Source organism: Myxine glutinosa, chromosome 1, assembly GCF_964187855.1.
Source record: "Myxine glutinosa chromosome 1, kmMyxGlut1.1, whole genome shotgun sequence".
Taxonomy (NCBI): Eukaryota; Metazoa; Chordata; class Myxini; order Myxiniformes; family Myxinidae; genus Myxine; species Myxine glutinosa.
In genome coordinates, this window is record NC_136261.1 from 177204754 (window position 1) to 177232084 (window position 27331).

The window sequence follows — 27331 nt, forward strand, 5'->3', positions numbered from 1 at the left end:
TTTCAAAATATTGATATAATGACAAAAAATATGTTAAATTTAGTGAAAAAGTGGTCGAAATCGCTTCGAGTTCAGAATTCACATTGTACATTTTTGTCAATATTTCAAAAATGAAAACTCCCAGAGTAACATTTGACCCCTCAACATCTTCGCAAGGAACCACTGCATTGGAATATATCATTACTTTGTAATATGGTGGTTGTTTGGGGCACATATTTTGGCAAAGTTCAAAATATGTTCAACCATACCCCCTAATTTTGATATTTTGGAACGAAACATAGCTTTTGAACATTTTAGGTTTATTCGTCTACTACTTTTGGTATCTCAGTGTAATTTTTGGTATTAGCTAGTATCCTAAAGTAGGTTTGTAACATCAGCTACATTATATTTCACAATGCATGCAAACTTGCTCCACACTCTAGGTTTATCATGATCTCTCGAACAAATACGATCTCGATCTCGATCTCGGCACTCTGTGGTCCTTAAAAACATATTTATTCCAATTTTAGCAAATATCACATTTTTTGGCGAAGCGAAGCAGGCGTATAATAATATTTCGGGTGATAACACAGAGATGGCCGAGAGTTATACACTGCTATCACTTTTTTTTCATATCTAGGGACATATATCTTGCTAAAAATCACAATGAGCCTTACTCCATCTGTATGGTACCAACCGGTCAATTTGGGGGGTCTAGCTCATAGCCTATATTGCACATTAGCCAAAATTTTTTTTTAACAAAAACAAAAGTTAAATTACGACTGGGATTACGGACAGTATAATTACAGTTCAGTACTTCGTGTAAACCCCACGAGCATTCAGGAGAGCACGTACACGTTGAGGCATGCTGTTCACGAGATTTGCCAAGGTTTGGACCGGAATCGCTTGCCATGCAGTGACAATAGTCTGCTGCAATTCACGCACAGAGGCAGGCTGCTGGTCCAAGTTGTCGATTTGACGCGTTAATTCTGCCCACAAGTTCTCTATCGGATTCATATCCGGGGACATGGCAGGCCACTCCATATGCTCTACACCACGGTCAGCAAGAAAGTGTTGGATCATGCGAGCACGATGAGGCCGTGCATTGTCATCTTGGAAGACAAAGTTTCCTCAAAAGGCTGCACAAACAAATGGAACTAATGTTTCTTCCAGAATGGTCCTGTGCTTGAACTGGTTCAGGTTTCCATTCAGAACAACCAGGTCAGTTTTGCCCCCTGCATGAAAAGCAGCCCAAACGGTCACCCCACCACCTCCAGCTTGGACTCTTGGCACTATACAATCTTCGTTGTAGGCTTCATGCACTTGTCTGCGCACTCAGACACTGCCATATTGACGATAGACCAGAAATCTAGATTTGTCACTGAAGATCACGTGATTCCAGTGTCCTGGCTGCCATTGGCGGTGCTCTCTGGCCCACTGCAATCGGCGCTGGCGGTGTTGTCTGGTCAGGCGTGGCTTTCTCAGGGGACGCCTGGCACGATAGCCTGCTTTAACCAGTCGTTGGTTGACTAGCCTTCTGGATACAGGCACATTTGTCAGTTGCTGCCACTCAGCCCTAAGCCGATTAGCTGACTTGGTACGGCCATTGCGGACTAACCGGTGCAGCTGGCGATCATCCCTCCGTGTGGTTCTGTGGGGACTTCCTGACCTCGGTATTCGAGTAAGGACACCCCTCTGAGCATTTCGTTTCAGGATCTTTGACACCTGACCTTGAGTGATGCCATACTGCCGAGCAATAGCACGCTGTTTCATGCCGGAATTTCGTAAAGCCACCACTAAATGACAAACAGCATTGTCGAGTTGACGGACCATCTCCAGGGGAAGCGGCAATAACTTTTGTAGACGTGCAGCAGTTGCTTTCCACTAATACAGAACGCAACAACCCTTATATACCCGATTGTGAAGCCAATCGTCAAATGTACCTGTCCATACATTTTGTCACGCCACTTGTGATATAATCCTGTTATTGACTTCTTGCTGCGACAGACAATCAGTGATATTGTTCTTTTAAGAAAGAAATCACCGAAGCATAAAAGAAACTCACCAGATTGATATACCGAGTTCAGAAAGTAAACCCAAGTCAAGAAAAAAAAAATATTCCATATTAAATGCCAAGTCTGTATATATATATATATATACACATGAGTACAACACATACTTGAATGAGTCAGCGCACTTACTTAAAAAGTAAGTTTTTGGCCCATCTCTCAATGGTGAAGAATCACTTTAATAATTTAAAAAATCTAACCATCTCATTCCGATCCTCTCCATCTTTAAATGGTAAATTATTTACTTTTAACGGTGTGTGTGTGTGTGTGTGTGTGTGTTTGTGTGTGTGTGTGTGTGTGTGTGTGTGTGTGTGTGTGTGTGTGTGTGTGTGTGTATACTGTACGTATATTGTCTACCCTGTAGTGAAGGCCTTAGGGTGACAGATGACCAAACGAGCTTTAACTCCAAAGCGTATACCCAACTATGGCGGTACCTTGTGCATGCACGGAGGGTAGTGGAGGGCAGCGAGGTCCTTACCTGTACGGACGGACGCGGCATGGGGGTTATCCGATCCCCACAACAAATAGACGTACAAGACAGGTCAATCAACCATACAACAATTAAAATGCAACAAATAATGGTTTATTGAAAATAAACGCAATACAACAAGCATTCTGAGTATTGCGCTGCAATACATGTCCCCTACCGGCAGTCTGTCGTCCGGAAACACTGTTGGGGAAATTACCAAGGGTTATTTATCCATAGGTTCTGAATCGTTCCCAATCGCTAATTACCTCAGGACGGGCTCACCTGTGATTCGCACTCGGGATTTCGATTTATACACCTTGCAGACAGGTCAGCAGAAGCACGAGAAAATAAGTTGTTGATAAAGAACCTTTCGAGTCGCTAAATATCAGTTATTTATTATATTTTCCGGTTCACGATCAATATATAATCGATGTGTATATATATGTTGCTCGGCTTGGCTCTGCCCCTCCGGAAAGTGTGCGCTGTGTCACGCTGTTGAGGTTCGCGAGACGAGGCTGAGGGCGCGCGGTGCGGCTTGAGGAGAACTCGAGAATAAACAAGAGATATCCATTTTAAAAAATATTTTCGTTTAATTAACGATATCTGCCAAACCACGTGCCCTATCGCAAATTCCAAAAGGATATTTTAGTAGACTGACATGCTCAACGGATCTGTGAAGTTTCCCCTCGATTGGATCAAAAATGAGGGAGGGGCTCGGTTTTAAAGGTTCATGCTTAAAAACGTCATAACTCTGAAACCATGTGATGCATGACGTCATGCACGCTGACGTTTTTGTTCGTCATGGGTATGCGTCTCTGCCTGCAAAGTTTGGCCTCGATCTGTTCAGCCGTCGCAGAGAAAAAGGGTTTTTTGTGTTTTCACAAAAAACAATATGGCGGCCGAACCACGTGACCTGTGACGTCATAATTACCATTGAAATATTCTACAGACCGAGTCCCTCCTTTGGTGAAAATTTTATCTCAATCGGTCCTATTATTGCAGAGAAAATCTTTTTTAAAGGAAATTAAAACTTAAAATAGCACTGATTTAAGGATCATCAGAATTATCAGAATTCCCAAAGTTCAAAGTGCCTTAACTTTGTCAAAAATGATCGAAACGTCGTGAAGTTCGGACTTGACCTGTACCTTATCATGAGGAAACCATGTGCCAAGTTTGAAATCATTAGCATTAAGCGTTTAGAAAAGAAGTCAGGAAAACTGTTCTTTGCGTGACGGATTGACGGACGGAGGGACGGCGTGCAAACCTATAGTCCCCTCCGGTGTACACTGGTAGGGGACTAATAAAAAGGTAACACTAAATTCCTAAATTGAGGGACCCTCTACTCAGACTCAATTACATGACACAGGGGGATGACGAAAGCAAAAAATAAATGCGTAGTCTGGTGCGTTGCTGATACTCTGCCTGCTGTCCTTGACCGGTCCCTGAACCACCTTGCGGGAACTGCACAAGATGGCGCAGAGTCACGCCCGTAGCCAGCCGGTCCGCGTGAGGCAGCCGAATCCCTCCTCCTTTGAGCATCCCGCTCTCCCAAAGCTTTGTCCCACGCTCCCAAAGCTCCACTCCATTGGCAGCCTTTGCTGCTCTAACAGCCTCCACTCTTCTGGGGAGGCTTTCCACTAGATGTTGTAACATTGCTGCAGGGATTTGCTTCCATTCAGCAACAAGAGCATTAGTGAGCTCAGGCACTGATGTTGGGTGATGAGGCCTGGCTCGCAGTCAGTGTTCCAATTCATCCCAAAGGTGTTCGATGGGGTTGAGGTCAGGGCTCTGTGCAGGCCAGTCAAGTTCTTCCACACCGATCTTGACAAACCATTTCTGCATGGACTTCGCTTTGTGCATGGGGGCATTGTCATGTTGAAACAGGAAAGGGCCTTCCCCAAACTGTTGCCACAAAGTTGGAAGCACACAATCGCCTAAAATGGTATTGTATAATGTAGCGTTAAGATTTCCTTTCACTTGAACTAAGTGGCCTAGCTGAACCATGAAAAACAGCCCCAGACCATTATTCCTTTCCACCAAACTTTACAGTTGGTACTATGCATTTGTGCAGGTAGCGTTCGCCTGGCATCCACCAAACCCAGATTAGTCCGTCGGACTGCCAGATGGTGAAGCATAATTCATCACTCCAGAGAACGTGTTTCAACTGCTCCAGAGTCCAATGGCGGTGAGCTTTACACCACTCCAGCTGACGCTTGGCATTGCGCATTGTGATTTTAGGCATGTATGCGGCTGCTCGGCCATGGATACCCATTTCATGAAGCTCCCGACGAACAGATGTTGTGCTGACGTTGCTTCCAGGGGAAGTTTGGAACTCGGTAGTGAGTGTTGCATCCGAGGACAGACGATTTTTACGCGCTACATATACTAGCGGTTCACGATCGTCTCTGCCTCCATTCTTATTGCTTATGACAGTAACAGGAAGTTTTTTTCATATTCCAGTTCACATGATATCCATCCACTTCGGCACTCGGCGGTCCCGTTCTGTGAGCCTGTGTGGCCTACCACTTCACGGCTTAGCTGTTGTTGCTCCTAGACATTTCCACTTCACAATAACAGCACTTACAGTTGACCGGGGCAGCTCTAGCAGGGAAGAAATTTGACGAACTGACTTGTTGGAAAGGTGGCATCCTCTGACGGTGCCACGTTGAAAGTCACTGAGCTCTTCAGTACGGCCCATTCTACTGCCAATGTTTGTCTATGGAGATTGCATGACTGTGTGCTTGATTATATTTGCCTGTCAGCAATAGGGGTGGCTGAAACAGCCGAATTTACTCATTAGAAGGGGTGTCCGCATACTTTTGGCCATGTAGTGTATCATATTTACAAGATACATGCAATGAAGTGCCACCACTTATGCTGGAGACCCTTTGTTTGCTCAGCAATGGCATCTGCCTTTTACCTTCATCATCGCTGATGGCCATTGCTGCAACTACACCACATTGGTGACATACTGTATTACACATAAAACAAGACACCATTAACATAGTCTCCTCGGTCATGGTCCACACATGAAAAATGGCGAACAAATTCGTTTGTGTATAAACAATGTTTTTTACCCTCGCCAGTGGAGAGGGTATTGCATTTGAGTCTGTTTGCCTGTTTGTTTGTGTGTGTGTTTGTCCGCACAATATAAATATGCTTTGCTCTGCAACCGTTGGTCCGATTGACAGGGAATTTTCACCATAGGTACAGCTCCTCCTGTATAATTTTTAATGATAGTTATGACGTCATATCTCACCTGGTACGGGCGCCATCTTGGAAAAACCAAAAACAATTTTACCTCTATATCTCCGAAAGCTCTGCATCGAAAGAATTGAGACATGGCTCATTGTAAAGAACTCTCCATGTGGAATAACATATGTTAATGATGATGTCATAGGTGCCTCCACTATGAAGTCATAATTCGACAAGTACAAAACGTCATCCGATCAAGATGAAATGTATTGAGCGTTATCTTGGGATAAATTGATAAAGAAAAAAAAACGACGTCATCAGTCATCGGTCATTCCTGTTTCAACAATCATATTTGTTTTAACACAAAAGCCTTAAAAACCACTAAAACACATTCGGGCGAGGGTCTGCAATCTCTGATTGCTCTTTCTTGTTGTTTTATTGTATTTGATTAAATTTTTAATCAACATCTTTAAATGCAACTTTTGATTAACCAATATCGTTTGATTATGTGGCATGGAATCTGAGTTTATGCCTCATATAAGTTTCACCACAGGGTAAGACATTCAGAACAACTTGAACGGCACTCGGTAGAGTGCATACCTCCGCCAGGTTGAACAGTTTACGTTTCGTATGCCACTGATAGGTTGGATCTGGATTCGGACCTGAACCAAAATCTAATCTGCTTCTTCTTGTCACCTGACCAACTCATCCACCAAGTTTTGGCTTAATCCATTCACATCCGTTTGAAATATCATGCTTTATATCGTTTTTGGCCCCATCTCTCAATTGTGAAGAATCACTTAAAAATTGAAAACAATCTTATATCTGGATCCGGATCCAGATCTTCATCAAAACCTAATAAATTTGTCCTTGTCACGCACCAATCCTCTCCGCCATATTTTGTCCAAATCCGTCCATAATGTTTTGAGATATTCTGCTCACAGATAGATATACAGACAGGGGTGAAAAAATAACTTCCATCCACCTTTGTTGTAATAATACCTGTGTTGGCAGTAATAATAATTTGTCCTTATGCCCCTACCCACACATTTTGTGTTCTCCAGATCCCATAAATAGAGCAGCTCTCATTGGAGGACTTGTGGGAGGTATTGGAGGATTCCTGCTCTTGCTCCTGCTGGCAATTGCATTGTTCATCTGCTACCGTCATAAAAAGAAGGTTGACAAATTAAACAACAAACCAAATGGTTAGTAAGTGAGGAATCGTCAGTATTTTTTAGCACGTGTTGAGGTCCGGTGTCATTGGGTTTTGTGGAATTATGTATATGATTGTGGGACAATGTGAGATATATTCAGTGCTCGTGATTTCATTCTTAACATGCATTTTACTAAGATGTGTGAAGCGTGAGCTGTAATGCTGTACGAGGTATAATACTTTGGATGTGTGCTTTGTCTTTTAAATTTGCTCTGTATTTCCAGAAACAGCTACAACAGGAATCATCAATGCAAGGTGAGCCCTCATCCATCATCCATAGGTTCAACTTATTCACGCAGAGTGTGTTCCAAGATGAAACAACATGATTTTACACTTGTAGTTGTAACGAACGATGGATGACACAAGCGTAAACCATCTATTGTTGTTGCTTATAAAAATAGAAGTTTTAATGCTTATTTAGAGGACCAGGGCTTTATATCCAGTTGTGAGCCATGGATACACCCCGGTAAGCTAGGGATACACATACACTGCTGTAATCCACATAATTATAGATTATAAATGTCTATATTGAGGAAGTATGAAAGTGACTGGTTGAGAAGAGTGATGGAAATTAATGTAGAAGGAAGTAGAGGACGGGGAAGACCGAGAAAGACTTGGCTAAAGGTGGTGGAAGAAGAAATGCAGGCAAGGGGGTTAACAAGGAGAGATGCAGAAAATAGGGCAAAATGGAGAAGATTGTCATGGGGACCGCAAGGCTAACCCCCGCTCCAGCAGGGAAAATGGCCTTAAAATGCCTGTTGTTGTATAAATAAGTCTATAATAACATTTGGATACCAAAAGGTACAATCAATATTCTTATTGCTTATGAGAGTAACAGGAAGTTTTTGTCATATTCCAGTTCACATGATATTTCCAAACACAGAGTGACAGAGCCTTTCTTGGTGAGATTGTTATGTCAAAGTGAATGGTTACTTGGAAGTGCTACAGATATTCTTTTTTGTGGAATTGCAGCAACATCTTCATTTTTCGATGAGATGCCAATGGTTTCAACAACATTTATGAAGCCCACCCACCACATACTGTATAATAACCTGGATTCCTCTCCATTCCTGACTCATTGGAAGGGTCATCTAGTTCCATTTCCTTGCACGCTTTGAAAAGGCATCCTCTGGATATTGACAAACCCGGTCCTTGATCTATGTGACTTCCTGTTTATGTGGGTTCCCGAAGGAGTAAGTTTACCAAGTTGTCTCCCAGGCCTATCAATGACTTGAAAACAACGATCCGAGATTGCACACACCGAAGACCAGTCATATTAGCCAAACGAATTTGGGAAAAGTTCTATACAACTTATATGTGTCCTTAACCATTATATGTATAACTATTAACAGCTAATTATATGTATAACTATGAATTATATGTATGTATGTATAACTATTAATTATATGTAGAACTTGTAGTTATCTATCTATAATTCCAGTAATCTCTGTCTGTACGTTTGTACGTTTGTCTGTCTGTGACCGCTGTTTCTCGACAACCACGGGTCCGATATACTTTTCACTTGCCAGGTATATTGCTGGGGACCCGAGGATGTGCCTTTTCAAGGTTTCATATTAATCGGACAATTACTTACCGAGCTATGTCCAAAAAACGATTCAACCAATCAGAGAGCAGCGAACGATCGCGTGTGCCGGCGTTGCGAATGGACCAAACCATTCCATGTAAATAGAGGGGGGGGGGTTCTGTGGTCGTTGCGAATGGACGAAACCATTTCATGTAAATAGAGGGGGGGGATTGTCACTGTACTCGCAAGCCGTTCGCCGTTCGCTTTGGCGTTGCGAATGGACCAAACCATTTCATGTAAATAGAGGGGGGGGATATAATTTTAGATAGATATATAGTACGGGCATATATATAGTACGGGCATGCCCTAGTATGTATAACTTAACTAACTTATATGTATAAAATGTGCTGGCCTTAACCGGAATGGTGCTTAGCGGTTAGGGTGTCGGCTTGGGATCCTAGGATCCTGGGTTTGAATCCCGGTCGATCACTGAATTAACACCAGGGGGGTTAACACCAGGGTTGAGTCAGCCAGTCATCCTTCTGAGGTCTGGAAATTGAGTACCAGTTCACTGTTAATTCCCTGTGTGTCGCAAGAGGCGACTGACAGGGTTGGTGGCAGGAATAGCATCCGGCGTAAAACATTGCTTCAAAAAGGGAACCACGGTGCCCGAAAAAGGCCAACCCCCGCTCTGCGGGGAAAAATGGCCTAAAGGTGGTTTTTTAAAAACCGGAATGGTAGTCGGTCATATTGAACATATCATTGCATGATACAAAACATTCGACTTCGTTTATTTAACGTGTCGATAGTCAAAATGAATAAATTGCATTGTGAAGACATTTGGTTGTTTGGTCATATAACAATCTTTGAAATGTTGAGTCAACATAGCTAACCAAATGAGATTTACATTTAAAGATGAATGATAATAGTGTTTTTTACATGATTTTTCCTTTCTAACTCCCTGCTTCCCCTTCCCATCACGTGATGGTGCTTATAAATCTGCTGTGGAAAGTCCAAACAAGGATACAAAATCGAGCTCTCCGGCAGCTGAAAGTGAGCATTTATTCATTACTTTACTGCAACAGTAATTACTCTTAACAACAATTCGAGTTGGCCTTTTTATTATTTCCACCCGAGCACAGAACTTGTGATGCGTTGAATTCCAGGTTCAAATCCCATACACTGTGCTGATTTGTCCACCTCGTAATCCATTGTGTGGTATATCCGGATATGGATGTCTAGTGTCCTTTACAGGTGCAAAAAAGCAAGTTAAAAGAATAAAGGAAAAAGAGCAACCCAAATTGGTAGTTGTATTGAATCAGGAAGTGTGGCAGCAACTCCCTGTGCATCCACAATTGTATTAGTATTCCAGCAAGGATATGGTGTTTTCCCCTTGGATCAAACGGATTTGTCTACACTACTACCTAAGTTGAAAAAGGGTACCCAAGTTGAAAAATTGCATGTTAACATAAACAAGTACAAAAAGTTTTAATTAAAACAAAAGCCGCGTCGATGTTACACAATGCCTAGATGCAGCTGTGCCTATAACGTCGATGTTATAGGCACAGGACATTCCTATTGATTCGATTACTTGATGTTATTTTTGTGCAAAGTGAAAATATATCTCGGCAATTTCCCGTGTGTGGCGACGAATTTTTAATATATCTCGGCATTTTCCCGTCTGTTATTTCAGGCGGTGTATGACTGACCATGCCGCGATTTTAAAAAAATATATCTCGGCAATTTCCCATGTGTGGCGACACGTGAACGAAGCTATGCTCCTCTCTCCACATTATTGTGACGACGTATAAATTAAATATTTCATCGTGACGATTGTCATCAAATGGACGAATTTTTAATATATCTCGGCATTTTCCCGTCTGTTATTTCAGGCGGTGTATGACTGACCATGCCGCGATTTAAAAAAAAAATATCTCGGCAATTTCCCGTGTGTGGCGTCACGTGAACGAAGCTATGCTCCTCTCTCCACATTATTGTGACGACGTATAAATTAAATATTTCATCGTGACGATTGTCATCAAATGGACGAATTTTTAATATATCTCGGCATTTTCCCGTCTGTTATTTCGGGCGGTGTATGACTGACCATGCTGCGATTTAAACAAAATATATATATATCTCGGCATTTTCCCGTCTGTTATTTCGGGCGGTGTATGACTGACCATGCCGCGATTTTAAAAAAATATATCTCAATGGACTTGAAGTTACAGGCCTTTGAGAATTCATTTCGTTCTATAAAAGGCAACTTTCATCGGATTTTCTTCCCGTTTTTTTTCAACTGAGTCTAAAACTATGTTAGCGACTGTGAAAAATGAAATGATATATCGAATTTGATTTGAAATAAAACTGTGTGAGAGAGGAAGACACCACGGGCCTACAAAACAGGCCTCAAAGCTATGCGAGTTAATAAAATGGTGGATATTTGTTTATATGAAGGCTCTCCCAGAATGGGTGGAGCTATGGTTCCCAGAATAGGTGGAGCTTTGAAGTTTTGTCTTCTCTGCAAGAACAAGAACAAGAAGAACAACAACAACAGCAGAGGGCACTCTATGACCAGCGTCTGCGACGCGGCTAAAAATAGGGGCAATACCCCAGGCCACTCACCTGGTCGAAAAAATAGGGGCAATACCCCAGGCCACTCACCTGGTCGAATAACGCAGGATACTACACTGACTAAAGGTATATAAAGCAGTATCATGGTATTTAAACCAATTCCAATGGTTGCAGGAGACAAGAGAGCATGTAAAATCATGCTAAGGTAATCATAAGACTTTAAAAAACAAACAAACAAACAAACAAACAAACAAAAAACTATTTTGGAGGAAACCTACCCCCCCCCCCCCTTCCTCCCTGTAGACTCCCATCGACCCCGATTTTCCTAATGACGTGAACAAACCTTGGTACGTCACGGGTGATGAAGGTTGTGTTCAAGTTTCATTGAAATTGTGTGTGTAGTTTGCATCCTGCAAATACTTGCGGGTGGAGTGGGGTGGTGATATCCCATCCCACACCACTTCTCCCAATCCCACCCCACCCACAGTTCCTCGTCTTTTTACCTTTTACAGCGCATTTTGAAGGAAAGAAAAATCTCGGCTTTCACGACTCATTTGGTGATGAAAACTCACTTGACTCAGGTAGAAAACTGAAATGAAAAAATACTGGTTTCTTTCTTTGCATTGTTGACTTTTTCACTTTTGATATTTTTGATATTTATTTTATTTCAATTATTTTGAAATTTGATGTTTCACTTTTGATATTTCAAGACTTTTGATTTCTAATAAAATGTACAACCCCCCCTAAGCTGCTTTATGATTGGCTGTTCCCCCTGATTTTTTTTCGTTCCTCCTGATTCGTTCCTCCATCTATTCATTTTTGTTAAAAAGCTTTTTATATTTTTGTTTGCAATTTCTGACCATTATACACGACTATTTCAGGCAATTCTCAGTCCAACTTCTAGGATAATTCTAAAAGCCGTGGGTGAATGCATCCAAGTCCTGTGGATGGCTGCTCCGCAATATAATATCCAGTTAGCATAATGCTGCGATGACAGATTTTTATCATCCCACAATATGTGGTACGTTGATTATTACTGGACAGGATAAATGATTGAATGAATGAATGAATGATCGTTTTAAGGCCATTTCCCCCGCTAGAGCGGGGGTTAGCCTTGCGGGTCCCATGACAATCATGGTTCCCTGTTTGAGGCAATGTTTTTATGGCCGGATGCCTTTCCTGACGCCAACCCTTGGTCATGCTCTTACGATGCGCAGGGATACGGTGTACCTATTCTAAATCGGGGTACACACCGGGATCATTCATCCCAGCAAGCTGGTACTCAATTTGCCGACCTCGGAAGGATGACAGGCTGAGTCAACCCCCCTGGCCTGAATTCAGCAATCGACCGGGATTGGGACCCAGGATCTAGGATCCCAAGCCGGCACCCTAACCGCTAAGCCAACACCAGGCTAACAGGATAAATGATTAACAAGTAATATTTCAGGCTTGTACAATAAGAAGATTCCTAAGTTGTTCATGAGCTCTTCACTCATGAGAATTTGACTACCTTTCTGCTTTTACCTCTGTGACAAATAAATGAACCAACAAAATACTCTTTTCGGGGAAGATCCAAACACATCAATCCTCCATCTTTAACATTCATTTGACACTTGTATTTCAAAAGTTATAAAAGAGGATGGTTCAAGGTTCATTGACACTTTTTGTTCTTTGATGAGGAAGATAAGGAATGACAAAACGCTGAAGATTTGTGGATTGGTAGTGGCATTCCCCGTGCCAAGAAACTGCTTCAGCAGCACTGATGCTCTGTGACATAGTATGTTATATCAGAATGACCAGAACAATAGATGACAAGACCTGAAAATGTGAATCCAAAATGACGAAATTCCTCTTTTTTTTAAGTGGTCTAATTTTTATGGAGGAGTTTGTGCACATACAACATTCAGGTTTTTAAGTCAAAGATACCGAGGTAATAAATAACTGTTTCCTTTTTGTGTGTTCTTCAAATTATTTGAGGCATACGGGTGAAAAAGTCAAGTTCACCACCCATAAGCAAGAACCTATGAGGAGTGGCATAGGCCTTACTGTGACGTCATCGTAAGAATGCAATTCAGCGACAACATGCATGTTTACATGCCACTCTTAGGAATGGCTAACCTGATTTCTTCATGACTCAGAAAAGGAATTTGATGCTCTATTTTCAAAAACAAAGATTTATCCTATTCTGGGGATGATGATCATGTGAACCGGAAATAGATAGTGGGGATTCATACTTCCCTTTTCTTTTTTTTTTTTTTTTGTATACAAGATCGAGGCTCGTGAAAGAGCGAGATGGTGGTGAACAGCTGTTTTAAAGACCTGGAGGGAGGAGTGGGATTGAAGAGAGTGAGGGAGTTTGTTGCAGAGGTGGGAGAAAAGAGGAATGAAGGAGTGAAGGTGAGCAGAGAGTCTTGATTTTGGCAGTTTAACCATAAGAGGGTTGCTGGCAGATCTTGTGCGACCTCTAGGAATATTAGGGGGACAGAGCACAGAGAGAGCTGGGGGAGCAAGGCCGGAGAGGAGTCGGTAGAAGACAGAAAGACCACCAACCTGCCTGCGGTGAGTGAGTGAAAGGCCCTCGAAGTTAGCTTCATCGCAGGAGATTCCAATGATTCTTCCCTTCATTACAAATACAGGCACAGGGACATTACCGGGGTTTCCGTATGAACATTTGTAACAGGCATTTTATTGTGAAGGGCTCAATGGCTAACCCCCGCTCTAGCAGGGAAAATGGCCTTAAAATGCATGTTGTTGTTGTTGTTGCTCAATGTGCTGAAAAATTGGATAAACTTTATCAAGTTCACTTTACTTTTCAATCTTCTCGACCAAAAGTGCTGATTATCCTCAAATCACCACCATAACTTACCTTTCTGTAACCAATAGTATTTTCGGAGTGTGCTGAAATAGTGATGCATTATACAGATTTGTCTTTTCTTCCCAGCCATAGCAACATCAACCATTCCAAGCGATCGTCTAAGCCTTCAATCACAGACGCTCGCAAACTACAAACAAAACTACCCAATTGGTAAGTGACATTTTCACTCACTCCTCCTTCTTCATTCCGTCTTTTCACTTGATCTTAACCAACAACAAACAAACAACAGGCATTTTAAGGCCATTTTCCCTGCTGGAGCAGGGATTAGCCTTGCCGGCCCCATGACAATCTTCTCCATTTTGCCCTATTTTCTGCATCTCCCCTTGTTAACCCCCTTGCCCACATTTCTTCTTCCACCGTCTTCAGCCAAATCTTTCTTGGTCTTCCCCGTCCTCTACTTCCTTCTACATTTATTTCCATCACTCTTCTCAACCAGTCACTTTCATCCTTCCTCAGCACATGAATAAACCATCTCAACCTGTTTCTCTTCACAGCATCCATCACAGGCTCTATTCCCATCATCTTTCACAAGTCATCATTTGTCTTCCTCTCTCCCAACGATACTCCGCACATCCACCCAACCATTCGCATTTCCACCCTTTCCAGCCCTCGTTGCGGCTCTACATTCATTACCCATGTCTCGCTCCCATAAATCATAACACTTCTCACACATGCAGCATACACCTTTCCCTTCAGCTTTCCTCGTCAGCATGCCACTCAGTTCCCAAAACTTCTTCCATGCACATCTCACTCCAGCAACCGTTGCGGAGTCTGATCCATCTTCTCCATTCAGCATATCTCCTAGGTAGCAAAATGTGTTCGCACCTTCCAGCTTCACTCCGTCTCCAAGATCCATCTCAACATTTCCTCCATCTGCAGCTCCCTCTGTGCACACCTTACATTTGAATGTAGGTGCCACACTGGTTAATGACCCTCTCAGACCACTATATTTTTGATGAACCCACTCAGCGCACATTGTACATTGAATGGAGTTCACTCCGACACCCTTCCTGCACACAGCACACGGCCACTTCCCAGTTCTTTCCACCTTCCCAGTTCTACCACTTGCCATCACCTTCGTTTTTCAGATATTCACCTTCAGACCTTTTGTCTCCATACATTCCTTCCACTTGTTCATCTTCTCCTTCAGTCCATCCATGCTTTCCGCAATCAACACCAGATAATCTGCATACAACAACTCCCATGGTAAACCCTCCTTTACGTTCCGAGCCAGCACCTCCATCACATCTACAAATAGTAGTGGTCTTAGTATCGACCCCTGATGCACTCCCACCTTCACCTCAAACTCACCACTGTTTCCGTCCTTCATCCTTACAGCTGTGCACGCTCTCTCATACATTGCCATTACTACTCTGATCAACCATTCCTCCACACCTAACTTCCTCAATACCCATGTCACTACTTCGCGTGGAATCCTATCAAATGCTTTCTCCAGATCAACAAACCCAAGAAACAACTTCTTCCTCTTCTCCATGTACTTCTCCTGCAACTGCCTTACAATAAAAAGTGCGTCTGTCGTTCCTCTTGCTGGCAAAAATCCAAACTGCATTTCGTCGATCTTCACTTTCTTCCTTATCCTCTTCTCCAACACCCTTTCCAATACCTTCATTCCATGCTCCAATAACTTTATCACTCAATACGAGCCACAGTCCAGAGGGTCACCTTTCCTCTTGTATAGAGGGACGAGGGTACTCGGTTCCCAATCCACTGGAATGCGGCCTTCTTTCACCAAAAGATTACAGATCTCTGTCATTCTCTTCACACCCCAACTTCCCGCTGCCTTCAACATATCTCCCACAACTCCTGTCGGCCCTCCTGCTTTTCTACTCTTCATTGCTTTTATCGCTTCCTCAACATCCTTCTCAGTTATCTTCTGTGCCGGTCCTAAAACTGGGTTACTCTCTATGTTGCCATCCCATTCATTCTCTGCATTCACCAGCATTTCCATATATCGCTTCCAACTTCCTTAAATTCCATTTGGGTCCACAACGATTTGTCCCACTTCATCCTTCAAGCAACTCACCCCCATCACATCACACCTCTCTTTTGCTATCTGCTTTGCAATCCTGAATACCGCTCTCTGACCCTCTTCCGAATCCAAGCGTTCTCCGAACATTTTCCTCCATGCCTCCTGCGCCTTTGCTACCTCTTTCTTTGCAGCATTCTTGGCTGCCTTATAACTTTCATGATCTGCCTTTTCTGCCGTCATGCCCTTCGCCTTCTGCCACTCCTTGAACTTCTTCCTCTTCTCATCAATCCTCTTTCCAACTTCATCATCCCACCACCATGTTTCCAAGTGCCTCAGTGGTCCTTTTGTCCATCCACATACCTCACCAACGACTCCCAACAGACTATCTTTCATTGACATCCAACCACTTTCAAGCTAAACCACATCATCCTCTACCACACCCAGCCTCTCTTTTAATGCCTCCCTCGCTGTCGCCTCTTTCAACCTCCACACCTTCATTCTCGCTTGGTACTTCACCCGCCGAGCTCTCCTCGCACCTTTCACCCTTATGTCGCAGACAACCAACTGGTGCTCTGAAACAGCCTCCTCCCCCTGGATCACCTTGGTGTCCCGGAGGTGCCCCCTATCTCGCCTACGCACCATCAGGTAGTCAATGGTTGTCGTCGACCCACCTGACGTGTATGTAACAAGCTTATTACCCTCTTTCTGGAACTGAGTATTACAAATCAACAAACCAGCTCCATCAGCAAACTCCAAAATCCTTTCACCTTCTCCATTTCTCACACCATATCCGTAACCCCCATGAACTCCCTCCAAACCATCTGTACTCCTTCCCACATGTCCATTTTGGTCTCCTCCTACCACAACAACTTCCTCATCTTTCACATTTTCCATCAACTTCTCTATCGCACACTTGTCCTTCTCTTCATCGCTCCGACCGACCTGCGGAGCATATCCCGAGATGACGTTCACCAAGAGCTTTCCAATAATCATTCTCAGCATCATCAACCTTTCACTCACTGTAGTCACACTCATCACACTGTCTACAAACTCCTCAGAAAACAGGATACCAACACCATGCACGCCTTCCGGGCACCCTTGCCATACAAACTTGTATTTCTGTCCATGCCTACCCTTCACCATTCTCACACCACTTCCCTTCCATCTCGTCTCTTGCACACAACATATGTCCACTCTTCTTCTGACCAATACTTACACCACTTCTCCTGATCTCCCTGTCATTGTCCCTCCATTCCATGTCCCAAACCTCAGAAACCGATCTCCACGTTGGGCATCAAACGATTCGTCGTCATAAATGGAGTGATTTCCACCCTTGCTTCCGATCGGGTTCCCCACCTTGATTTTTGATGAGAGGGAGTGGGGTCACCCACGGGGTACTTCGGGCTGTACTTTGCCCATTTGTAATTGTAATTGTCATTGTTCCTTTTTTGAGGCAATGTTTTATGGCCGGATGCCCTTCCTGACGCCAACACTTTATTCGCCTCTTACGACACGCAGGGATACGGTGTACCTATTCTAAACCGGGGTACACACCAAGAGAGCATCAAATGTTAAGTTTGTTGAAGTCAAGAGCACCCGGAGGACCCAAGGCAGAGATCCTGTGAAGGGGGCCACACTGCTCAGCTCTTAGGATTATAGAGGGGTCAATATATGGTTGAACCCCCAAAAAATTGATACAAAAGGTTTTTCAATGGAGTCTGGTACCATTGGGCATGCTAAATAACATACTAAAAATCTATTAACATCTGACTTCCGGAAAGGGGTCATTTTCAAGATGGCGTCCAAGATGGCCGCCGGGAGCTTAAAATGGCCATATCTCAATTATTATTCAACCTAGAAAGGTGGTTTTGGTGTCTAACCCTGGGTTTTAGGGCCCAAGGAATCCAATTGAATCAATAAAATTACCATCAGTTAATTATTTATTGACAAGTCCAAGATGGCATCCCAAGGTGACATCCTGATTCACTAAAATGGCTCTGTCGAATAGTAGTCAACCTAGAGAGATATTTTCAGTGTGTATACCTAGGTTTAAGGCACCCAGGAAATCATCAAAATTACTTAAATAAGCACAAAGTAATCAGGTAATCCAGTAAGCCAGGTTTACCAGCCCATTAGGCATTTGTTGTCTTATACAGTTAGTTGCTATTCATCGTCATCCTATAAACTGGAGAGCTATCATTGCAGGAGGTTATGAGTTATGAGCTCAGTCCTTTCCCTCCTGCCCTCTTTGAAGCCAGAAACGTCTTCCGAAAGGCTGATAAGCCACAACTAGCTCACGCGATCTATGATCATGCAAGTGATGCCATCCTAGATTCTGTACCAGAAACGGAGATCCACGTCCTTGATGGAGGTTCACTCCTTCACAGAATACCATGGAAGAGTGGAGAAAGCAATGGTGAAATAGCGCAGACGTATGCTGACTTCACCATCCAGTATTATGGTTCAGCTACGACCATTGTCTTTGATGTCTATGAGGAAGGGCCGACCATTAAAAACAACACGCATCAGAGAAGAGGACACAATATTCATCCCATTGTCAGCTTCACTGCTGTCCTGTCAAGAGATATCAATAAACAGAGACTGATCGGGATGATAAGTGATGAACTGAGAGAAAGGTATTGCACTGTGGTCAATGCACCTGGAGATGCTGATGTAGATATAGTAAAGGCTGCAGTGGAGGCATCTCTTCTAACACACCACTACACTGATTGGAGAAGATACTGATCTCCTTGTCTTACTCCTTTACTATGCGCAGGGAGACAGTAAGAGCCTTTATTTCAGATCAGACAAGTCCAAAGCTGATGGCAGTTTTAAAGTGTATGACATCAACCGTCTAAAAGAAATCCTCGGACATGACATGTGTTCTCAGTTGATATTCATCCATGTCATGACTGGTTGTGACACGACTTCTCGGATTTTTGGTGTTGGCAAAAAGACTGCTTTCCAGAAGCTTGTAAAAGGAGACCCTGTCCTTCGGTCTTGTGCCAACACATTCACCATCCCAAACCAGACCACAGAGGTGATCGATGACCTTGGATGCCGAGTAATGGCTATCCTCTTTGGTGGCAAGTGCAAAAATTCCCTTGCAACAATGCGATATAACACCTTCAGCAAGAAGGTTGTCTCTGCTTCGTCTTTTGTAACACCCGAACGTCTGCCCCCAACTGAATCTGCTACCAAACTTCACTGTCGTAGAGCGTACTACCAGATCATGGTGTGGATGGGAAAAGAAGAGGGTATGGATGCCATGAAATGGGGGTGGAGCCTGCAGGATAATCAGTTTGTCCCACTTATGTCAAGAATGAACGCTGCTCCAGACAGTCTCTTGAAGGTCATTCATTGTAACTGCTCCACTGCCTGCAAGACACTCCGCTGCTCTTGTAGACGATATGGACTACCATGTAGCATGTACTACTGCCTGTGGACCGTGCCAACTTGAAGAATGTAACAATCCACATAACAAGTTTCTTCCAGAGGAGTCAGAGGATGACGATGAATAGCGACTAACTGTATAAGACAACAAATGCCTAATGGGCTGGAAACCTGGCTTACTGGATTACCTGATTACTTTGTGCTTATTTAAGTAATTTTGATGATTTCCTGGGTGCCTTAAACCTGGGTATGCACACTGAAAAAATCTCTCTAGGTTGATTACTATCCGACAGAGCCATTTTAGTGGATCAGGATGTCACCTTGGGATGCCATCTTGGACTTGTCAATAAATAATTAACTGATGGTAATTTTATTGATTCAATTGGATTCCTTGGGCCCTAAAACCTAGGGTTAGACACCAAAACCACCTTTCTAGGTTGAATAATAATTGAGATATTGCCATTTTAAGCTCCCGGCGGCCATCTTGGACGCCATCTTGAAAATGACCCCTTTCCGGAAGTCAGATGTTACTAGATTTTTAGTATGTTATTTAGCATGCCCAATGGTACCAGAATCCATTGAAAAACCTTTTGTATCAATTTCTTTGTGGTTAGGTGAGTTTTTTTCGTATATTGACCCTACTTATGCAAGAGCACAAAGCGAACATTTGAGGGCCAGTCCCAAAATTGATAGAACACCAGTACTCGGAGCAGTGGGTAAATTGGTTATTTAGAATCATGATAGAGGGGGGTTAAAATAATGTTTCGAAAATGCTTGGTCAGAATGGAGATGCTTCTCTTTCGCACCATTTTGATGTCTGCAGCTGCTGGAGAGAACAGGAGTAGGGCCATTGAGTTTTGTGAGGACCCTTTGAGTCAAAAATTGTTTGTGCAGGCGAAGGCACACCACGATCGGACTAGTCTGCCAAGCCAAGCCAAGTCAGACCACGCCACCTCAGGCTGTAGGCGCTGGTTTTGGCAGTGTCCATTCTGCTAAAAAAAAAAAACCTCTTCTGCATTTATTCTGTCTTTACCCTTCATTATCATAAACATCTCCGAGATACCCTTGCAATCACCTTTCTGCATTTCCCTTGTGCATTTTTTTTCTTCTTCTCATGTGTTCATCTTTGCAGGTAATACTGGTGAACCTGAGCCCGTCGGATTGTTTGCTTGCTCTTTCATAGATACCAAACACTATAATATGATTTTTTTTTTTTACATTCATAGTACAGATGTCATTTCACTCCTGATTCCCAACATCTCACAATGTTTTTCTGCTTCACTGTTGTTTCAGGACAAGCTTACTTGGATGATAGCACCTGGGTAAGTGCAAGAACATTAATATCATGCATATTTGTACCACCTGATAGAATAACATCTCTAAGAAGTTTTATTTTTAACCTCTCATTCATTTCTGCAGAGTGACAGTGACAATGAAGCATCCATTAATAATGATCCTGGAGGAGATATGAAAATCCGGACAATCACCCTGGTGTGAAGCTTAATAATCCAGGAAAAATGAATTAAGGGAAAAGTGACCATCTCTTCCCACATACCTACAACTCTATTTTTTCTTTTCTACTTCTTTATCTATAGTCTGTTCATTCTCTCTTGAATTAAGAACACATCTTTGGGTTGTTGGTCAAAAACATTCTGTCTTTTCTTCACTGTTATTCTCATGATATTCTCTGATAATTCATGGAACAATTCTGAGATGATACTTGTGACTGTACGAGTATGTAAAAAATGTTGTCAAACAATGTTTGATATGTAGCATCATTGTGTGCCTTGGGATAATTATTTATTAAAGTTGCAAAATCTATAACAAAACTACATTTTGAACAGCATCATTGTATTATATGTGGGAGTATGTGTAGCTACATTTTACGAGGATAAAAACTACAATGTTTTAACCTTCAGGGTCAGATTATAAATATGAGTTAAATTGATAACGTTAAAGGCAGGCCATATTTTGAAAGCAGGCCATATTGAAACATTGACTTTGAAAAAACTTTTTTTTAAACTTGAAAAAAACTTAAACTTCCTGAAACCTAAAAACTACAATGTTTAAACTTTCAGGGACAGATTCTAAATATGTGTTAAATTTATAACTTTTGAAAGCAGGCCATATTGAAAAACAGTTCATGATAGATCAAGTTATTCATTCGAGTTTAGAACTACTTTTCATCTGATGGATATTTCACCTTAATCATAACTATAATTTTCTTCCCCATGCTAATACATTCATACTGTACATCCAGTTTGTAGAATGAAGAACATTTAGATATCACATAATATTTGACAAGTTTAAGAATTATTTCCCCCCCCCCCCCCTCCCTCCCAATGGTTCTTGGTGCCAAAATTTTACAGTTGAATTATGTAATCAGTGTACATAATGGTTTTTTTTATTCTTCGCTTATTTAAATTGACATCACTTTCAAATAAATGCTACTTTGCCTTCAAAATATGTCACATTTCAGTGAAACACATTTTCTATTTCCTACATCATTTTAATGCTAGGACTTGTGTCACTCGTCATTCTGGATAGCTTTGAAATAAAGCCTCACTCTTGGTAAGAGTGGTGTTTAGGCCTATCGATCATGAATCCATTGAACCATTAATTACATTGTATTGTACAAGCATAGGAGCAATACCCCTGGCGTTCCCCTGGTACAATAAACAGTATACTGCACTGACTAAAGGTATTGTCGTGTCCGTGCCGATAAACACCGGCTTCGGACGAATGACCGATCGAGCTTACCTCCGAGGCATTCAGTGGAATTATGGCGGTGTTATTTATACACGTGAGGAAGTAGTGCAGGGTAGCCAAGCTTACCTGGACAGACGGGCACGAAGGGGGTTTCCCGAACCACCAACAAATAAACGGGACAGGACAAGGAATTAAAATTCAACAATTAACGGGTTTAATTAAAGAATTGCCAGGGAACAATAAATCTGCAGTACTAAAATTCCTATTTGGGGTGCCCCACACGGACTCATGAAACAGACACAGAAAGAGATAAATGAATGAAAGTAATAAAAGGTGTGTGTGGTGGGTTTGCCTGCACTCCGCGGTCTCCTCAAGCGGTCCCCAACCCCACCGGCTGCCACACGGGTCCCTGAGTTCTTGCGCGGGACAACGGGCCTTGTTGAGCAGCTGCGTTCACTCCAGCCACCGACGTGCAGCCCTCAGGCCCTCGCTCCTTTCTTGCTCCTCCTTCTACAAAGCACCGCAGTCTCTCCGGTGCACACGGCACGGCACCCAGCCGTCACAAAGCCACGAACCAAGAGCGTCAGAGTCCATGAGCAAAAGAGAGAGAAAATGCCAATGTGTCCACCTGCAATCAACGGCAGGACCAAGAGCGAGGAAGAGAAGAGGAGCACGACTGTGACCGCCTTTTTCAGCTGGGGAAACAAAAGAGATGCGTCTGCTCATCATGAAAACCCAGCGCAAGAGAGAGAGATGGCGGCCGCTTTGCCTTTTTCCTCCTGGCCCAGAATGTTCTATGATGACGTCACACATGCGTGCCAATCAGCGAGTGCCATCACAGCAGTCCATCACCCTGACCAATCATCACCCTCTCGGGGCGGGGCCCCACGGCCCTGCTTGCTTGGTGTTGCGATGACTCGGCTGGTGGCGTCAGTGGTACTTGAATGTCCTGGTTCCGGTTACTTTATTTAGTGTTTATTTCGTATTGGTGCGGAGTGCACGGCTGGTGTGGTGTGTGTCATAAGGAACAAAGGAAGAATCACAGAGGTCATTTACATACAGGGGATTTACCCTTAATCCCTAAGCTACATAACACAAGAGCCACCCTCCCTATGGCCACACGTCACACTTAATCCAAACACACAGACCTGACAAGTTACAGGAAGGTTTCTACATGGCATACGAAGCACACTACCCTATACAATCCTACCTGGCCCTAAGGTATTTCATTGCCTACCCCCCACAAATGTAACATAGCCCCTCCCCCTCCCCCCCCCCCCCCCCCTTGGAACTGTAGCTCCTGCAAGGTTCACTGCAGGCGTTACCATTTCAGCCTTAACACTTAGCGACTCACACTTAATTAACCTACGAAATAAATTAGGAGGGGCTGTGGGAAGCGAACCGTAGCTAACTTACCTGGTCTCTTTACCGTTCTACACCCCTTAAGCAACAATTTAATTATTTACAAAACTTGGTTCCTCGCTCCTAACTCCTGGGGTGGGTAGAAAAGGTCAGCAAAACACAAAGTCTACCTTAACCACGAAAACATTTGTACAACCCTGGGTCCCTCTAAAGACCACGTCCCCCAGTGAATGCCACAATACCCAACTTTACCTGCAGAGCCATCCCAATGTACCCAAATTTATGCGGGCCCTGTCCTGGTGTTACAGGTGAGTGGCATGGTTCAGTGGATCCTCCCCCATTCATTCACACAAACCCCAATAATCACTGTTGGCCATAAAGATGGAACAAAATATTTTTGACATGATTCCACAGTTTCTTTGGTATTTGACAGTCTACGTGTAAACAAAAGTGTCATTGAGTGATTACATAACGTTTCCCCATTACACAGGTGATATGATAACATTGAAAAAATGTGTATTACGTAATAATTTTTTTTGTTAGGGACTATAAAAGCCCATGCATGTGATATTCTGTCCCTTTCCCTGATTCAACACTGTGTTAAACGAGGCTGTTTTTTTTTCGAGTTCCTTGTACCGTTTGCAAGAAAAATCGGTGGAGACGTTCCCTGGGCTATGCCTGGTCCAACGGAACCAGCAATACGCGAGAGAGTGGTAGCACTGCGGCAGGAGGGCTACAAACAGAGTGATATCGCAGATGTCGTCGGGATATCACAGAGTACAGTCTGTAAGATCCTGAAACGTCAACGTGAGGCTGGGAATGTGCGGCCGCGGAAACCTCCAGGACGTCCAAGATTAACCACGAGACGAGATTATCGCCAACTGTTGAATCTCTGCCGCAGAAACCGGAAAATGCCGACGAGTCGTCTTCATCACTTGTGGAGGAGACATCATGGGATCCACGTTTCCCGGTCAACCGTTAATCGGAGATTGCTCCAACATGGTTACCGAGCACGACGCTTGACTAAATGTCCACGCCTGGCTGTTCGCCACAGAGTTGCTCGTCTTCGCTGGGCTAGGGAGCACAGAAGGCTTCATCCTGGACACTGGCGACATGTTGTCTTCACGGACGAGAGCCGCTACATCCTTGACCGTACAGATGGGAGACAACGAGTTCATCGATTACCCGGGGAGAACCTTCGTGATGACTGCATCCACGAGACGACTCAAGGTGGTGGCGGCTCAGTGATGATATGGGCCGGCATCCATTATGGAGGGAAATCGCCACTGGTGGTTCCGGACGGAAACGTCAACGCCGTCGTGTACCGGGATATCTTGGAGTACCACTGCCTTCCACATGCAAGACGAGTGTATGGACACAATTTCCGACTGCAGGACGACAACGCTAGACCGCACAGGGCCGCTGCAGTAAGGGAATTCCTTGAGGCAGAGGGCGTGGAGCAGTTGCCATGGCCAGCTTGCTCGCCGGATATGAACCCCATAGAGCATGCATGGGATGCCCTAGGCCGAGCCATCAACGACAGAGATGTTATTCCTCAAACTTTGCAGGAGTTGGCCGACGCTCTGAGGGAAGAATGGGATGCTATGCCTGTTGACGTCGTCAACAAGCTAGTGGACAGCATGCCACGACGTCTGCACGCCCTGATTCGTGCCAGGGGTTGACATACCCGCTATTAGTGACTGAGTAACAACAAGGACTCTACTGTGATGCAAATTGATCCATGAAATCACCCCAAAAAATGTTATCTGGAAAACTGACAGAGATTAAAAAGAAATGTGTCATGATCCTTAATTTACTGTCTATTGTCGTCATTGTCGTTTTACGCTCAAGGCACCAACCGATTAGGACTGATAATTAATAAAAATCACTGTCAAATGTGCGTAAGAGACAGAATAATAAAGAAAAGTGGTTATATGCACCATAAATGCCAATGGTAATTTAGATTAAAATAATGATGCTATGAAAATTTGTTGAAAAAAATATATTCCATCTTTATGGCCAACAGTGTATAATCTAAAACTTTTTTCAACCCCCCTGCAAGACCATGGCTTAGGTGTCATTACACACACGTGTGATCCTCAACTAGGCAGCGGGAGGTACCGTACAAGCAAGATGGTGGGGGCACTTCAGGCTAGGTGCCCGCAGTCCCAAAAGCAACTGCCCGACTTGCGACTTCTTCACCCCCCTTCACAATTCTCGTCCTTAAGGCTGGATGAGAAGCGTCCTAAAGGATATTCAGGCCAACCCTCTGCATTCGGGACTCGTGGATATAGGAGAGAGAGGGCAGGTAAGTTCCAATGATTTTGGAGGCTGCACGTATGACTTTGTCCAGCTCCTTTTTTTCCTGGGCCGTGATACTGCTGAACCAAACAGTTATTGAGAAGGTAAGTGTGGATTCAATGACTCAATGACAGCGCGATAAAACTGGAGCATGCCCTCAGTTGACACCCTGAACTTCCTGAGTTGCCTCAGAATGAATAGTCTCTGGTGGGCCCTTTTTATGATAGAGATGGTGTTATCCTCCCACTTCAGAGAGGGGGAGATGGTGGTGCCGAGAAACTTAAAGTTGCACCCCTTCTCCACCACCTAGCCGTTGATGACCAGAGATGAAAGCTCCATCCCGTCCCTCCTGAAGTCCACAACCATCTCTTTGGTTTTTGTGATGGACAGCTGTAGATTGTTGTTGTGACACCAGTTGACCATGAGGGAGATTTTGGCATGGTAGGCTGATTCATCACCAGAGGAGATGAGGCCCACAACTGTCATGCCATCTGCTAACTTGAACATTTTGACAGAGTCCTGATGAAAGATGCAGTCATTTGTATACATAAGAGTACAGGAGAGGAGACAGCACACATCCTTGAGGTGCTCCTGTGCTAATACTTAGGGGTTTAGAGTATCTGTTATTGATTTTAACCACCTGAGTTCTATTCTGTAAGAAGTCAAGGACCCAGAGGGCCAGATATTGATTAACATCTAGGTTGAGGAGGCAGTCGAACAATCTAGAAGGCAGAATACAGTTGAAAGCAGAGCTGCAATCAACAAACAGAACACGTGCATATGTAGCAGGAGCCTCAAGGTGTTGTAGGATGTTATGTAGGCAAAGGGAGACAGCATCATCAACAGACCTACCAGCTCTGTATGCGTACTGGTGGGGGTCCAATACAACATTAAGCAGGTGGTTACATATCAGCCGATCAAATACCTTCATAATGGCAGAGGTCAGTGCAACAGGCCTATAATTATTGAAACAGCACACATTGGATTTCTTAGGTACAGGGATTAGCACTGCAGATTTGAAACATACAGGAACCTTACAGAGCCTCAGAGACCAATTGAAAATGTCAGTTAAGACAGGCGCCAGTTCGTTAGCACACTCTTTCAGGATGGCTGTTGATACTAGATCAGGGCCAGCTGCTTTCCTGCAGTTCTGTTTATGCAGCAGGGCTCTGACTGTGTGTTCCTGTATCACAAAGGGAGGGTCCAGGTGGTCCACTGCTGAAAGTTCCCACTGGGGGGCGGGTGCAGGTACATCAAAGCGGCAATAAAAATCATTAAGGCTGTCAGCAAGACTCATGTCATTGCTGGGAGCTACGGACCTCGGTTTGTAGTCCGTGATCTCCTGTGGCCACACTCCTCTGCTGTCCTTAGCATGGAGATTTTTTTTGCTTGATTACCTTTATTTTTGTTCTTGATAACATTTTTGTTGTTTGATTACCTTTCTTTTTGTTAGTGATTTTTTTGTTGCTTGATTACCTTTTTTTGTTATTGATTTTATTTTTGTTGCTTGATTACCTTTCTTTTTGTTAGTGATTTATTTATGCTTGATTACCTTTTTTTGTTGTTGATTTTATTTTTGTTGCTTGATTACCTTTCTTTTTGTTAGTGATTTATTTATGCTTGATTACCTTTTTTTGTTATTGATTTTATTTTTGTTGCTTGATTACCTTTCTTTTT

At 43.4% G+C, this 27331-nt stretch overlaps 1 protein-coding gene across 1 annotated transcript in view; it reads left to right on the forward strand.

The window, feature by feature from the left end:
- The window catches only part of LOC137431450 (uncharacterized), a 128138-nt gene extending 106390 nt beyond the window's left edge, over nucleotides 1-21748 (forward strand). The window contains exons 6-12 of the mRNA XM_068122780.2: nucleotides 6777-6917; nucleotides 7150-7180; nucleotides 9463-9503; nucleotides 11537-11605; nucleotides 13966-14049; nucleotides 20576-20604; nucleotides 20702-21748. Of these exons, the coding sequence (XP_067978881.2) occupies nucleotides 6777-6917; nucleotides 7150-7180; nucleotides 9463-9503; nucleotides 11537-11605; nucleotides 13966-14049; nucleotides 20576-20604; nucleotides 20702-20779 (473 nt within the window). The 3' untranslated portion in view covers nucleotides 20780-21748. The remainder of the gene's footprint in view (nucleotides 1-6776; nucleotides 6918-7149; nucleotides 7181-9462; nucleotides 9504-11536; nucleotides 11606-13965; nucleotides 14050-20575; nucleotides 20605-20701) is intronic.
- The last annotated feature ends 5583 nt before the right edge of the window (nucleotides 21749-27331 follow it).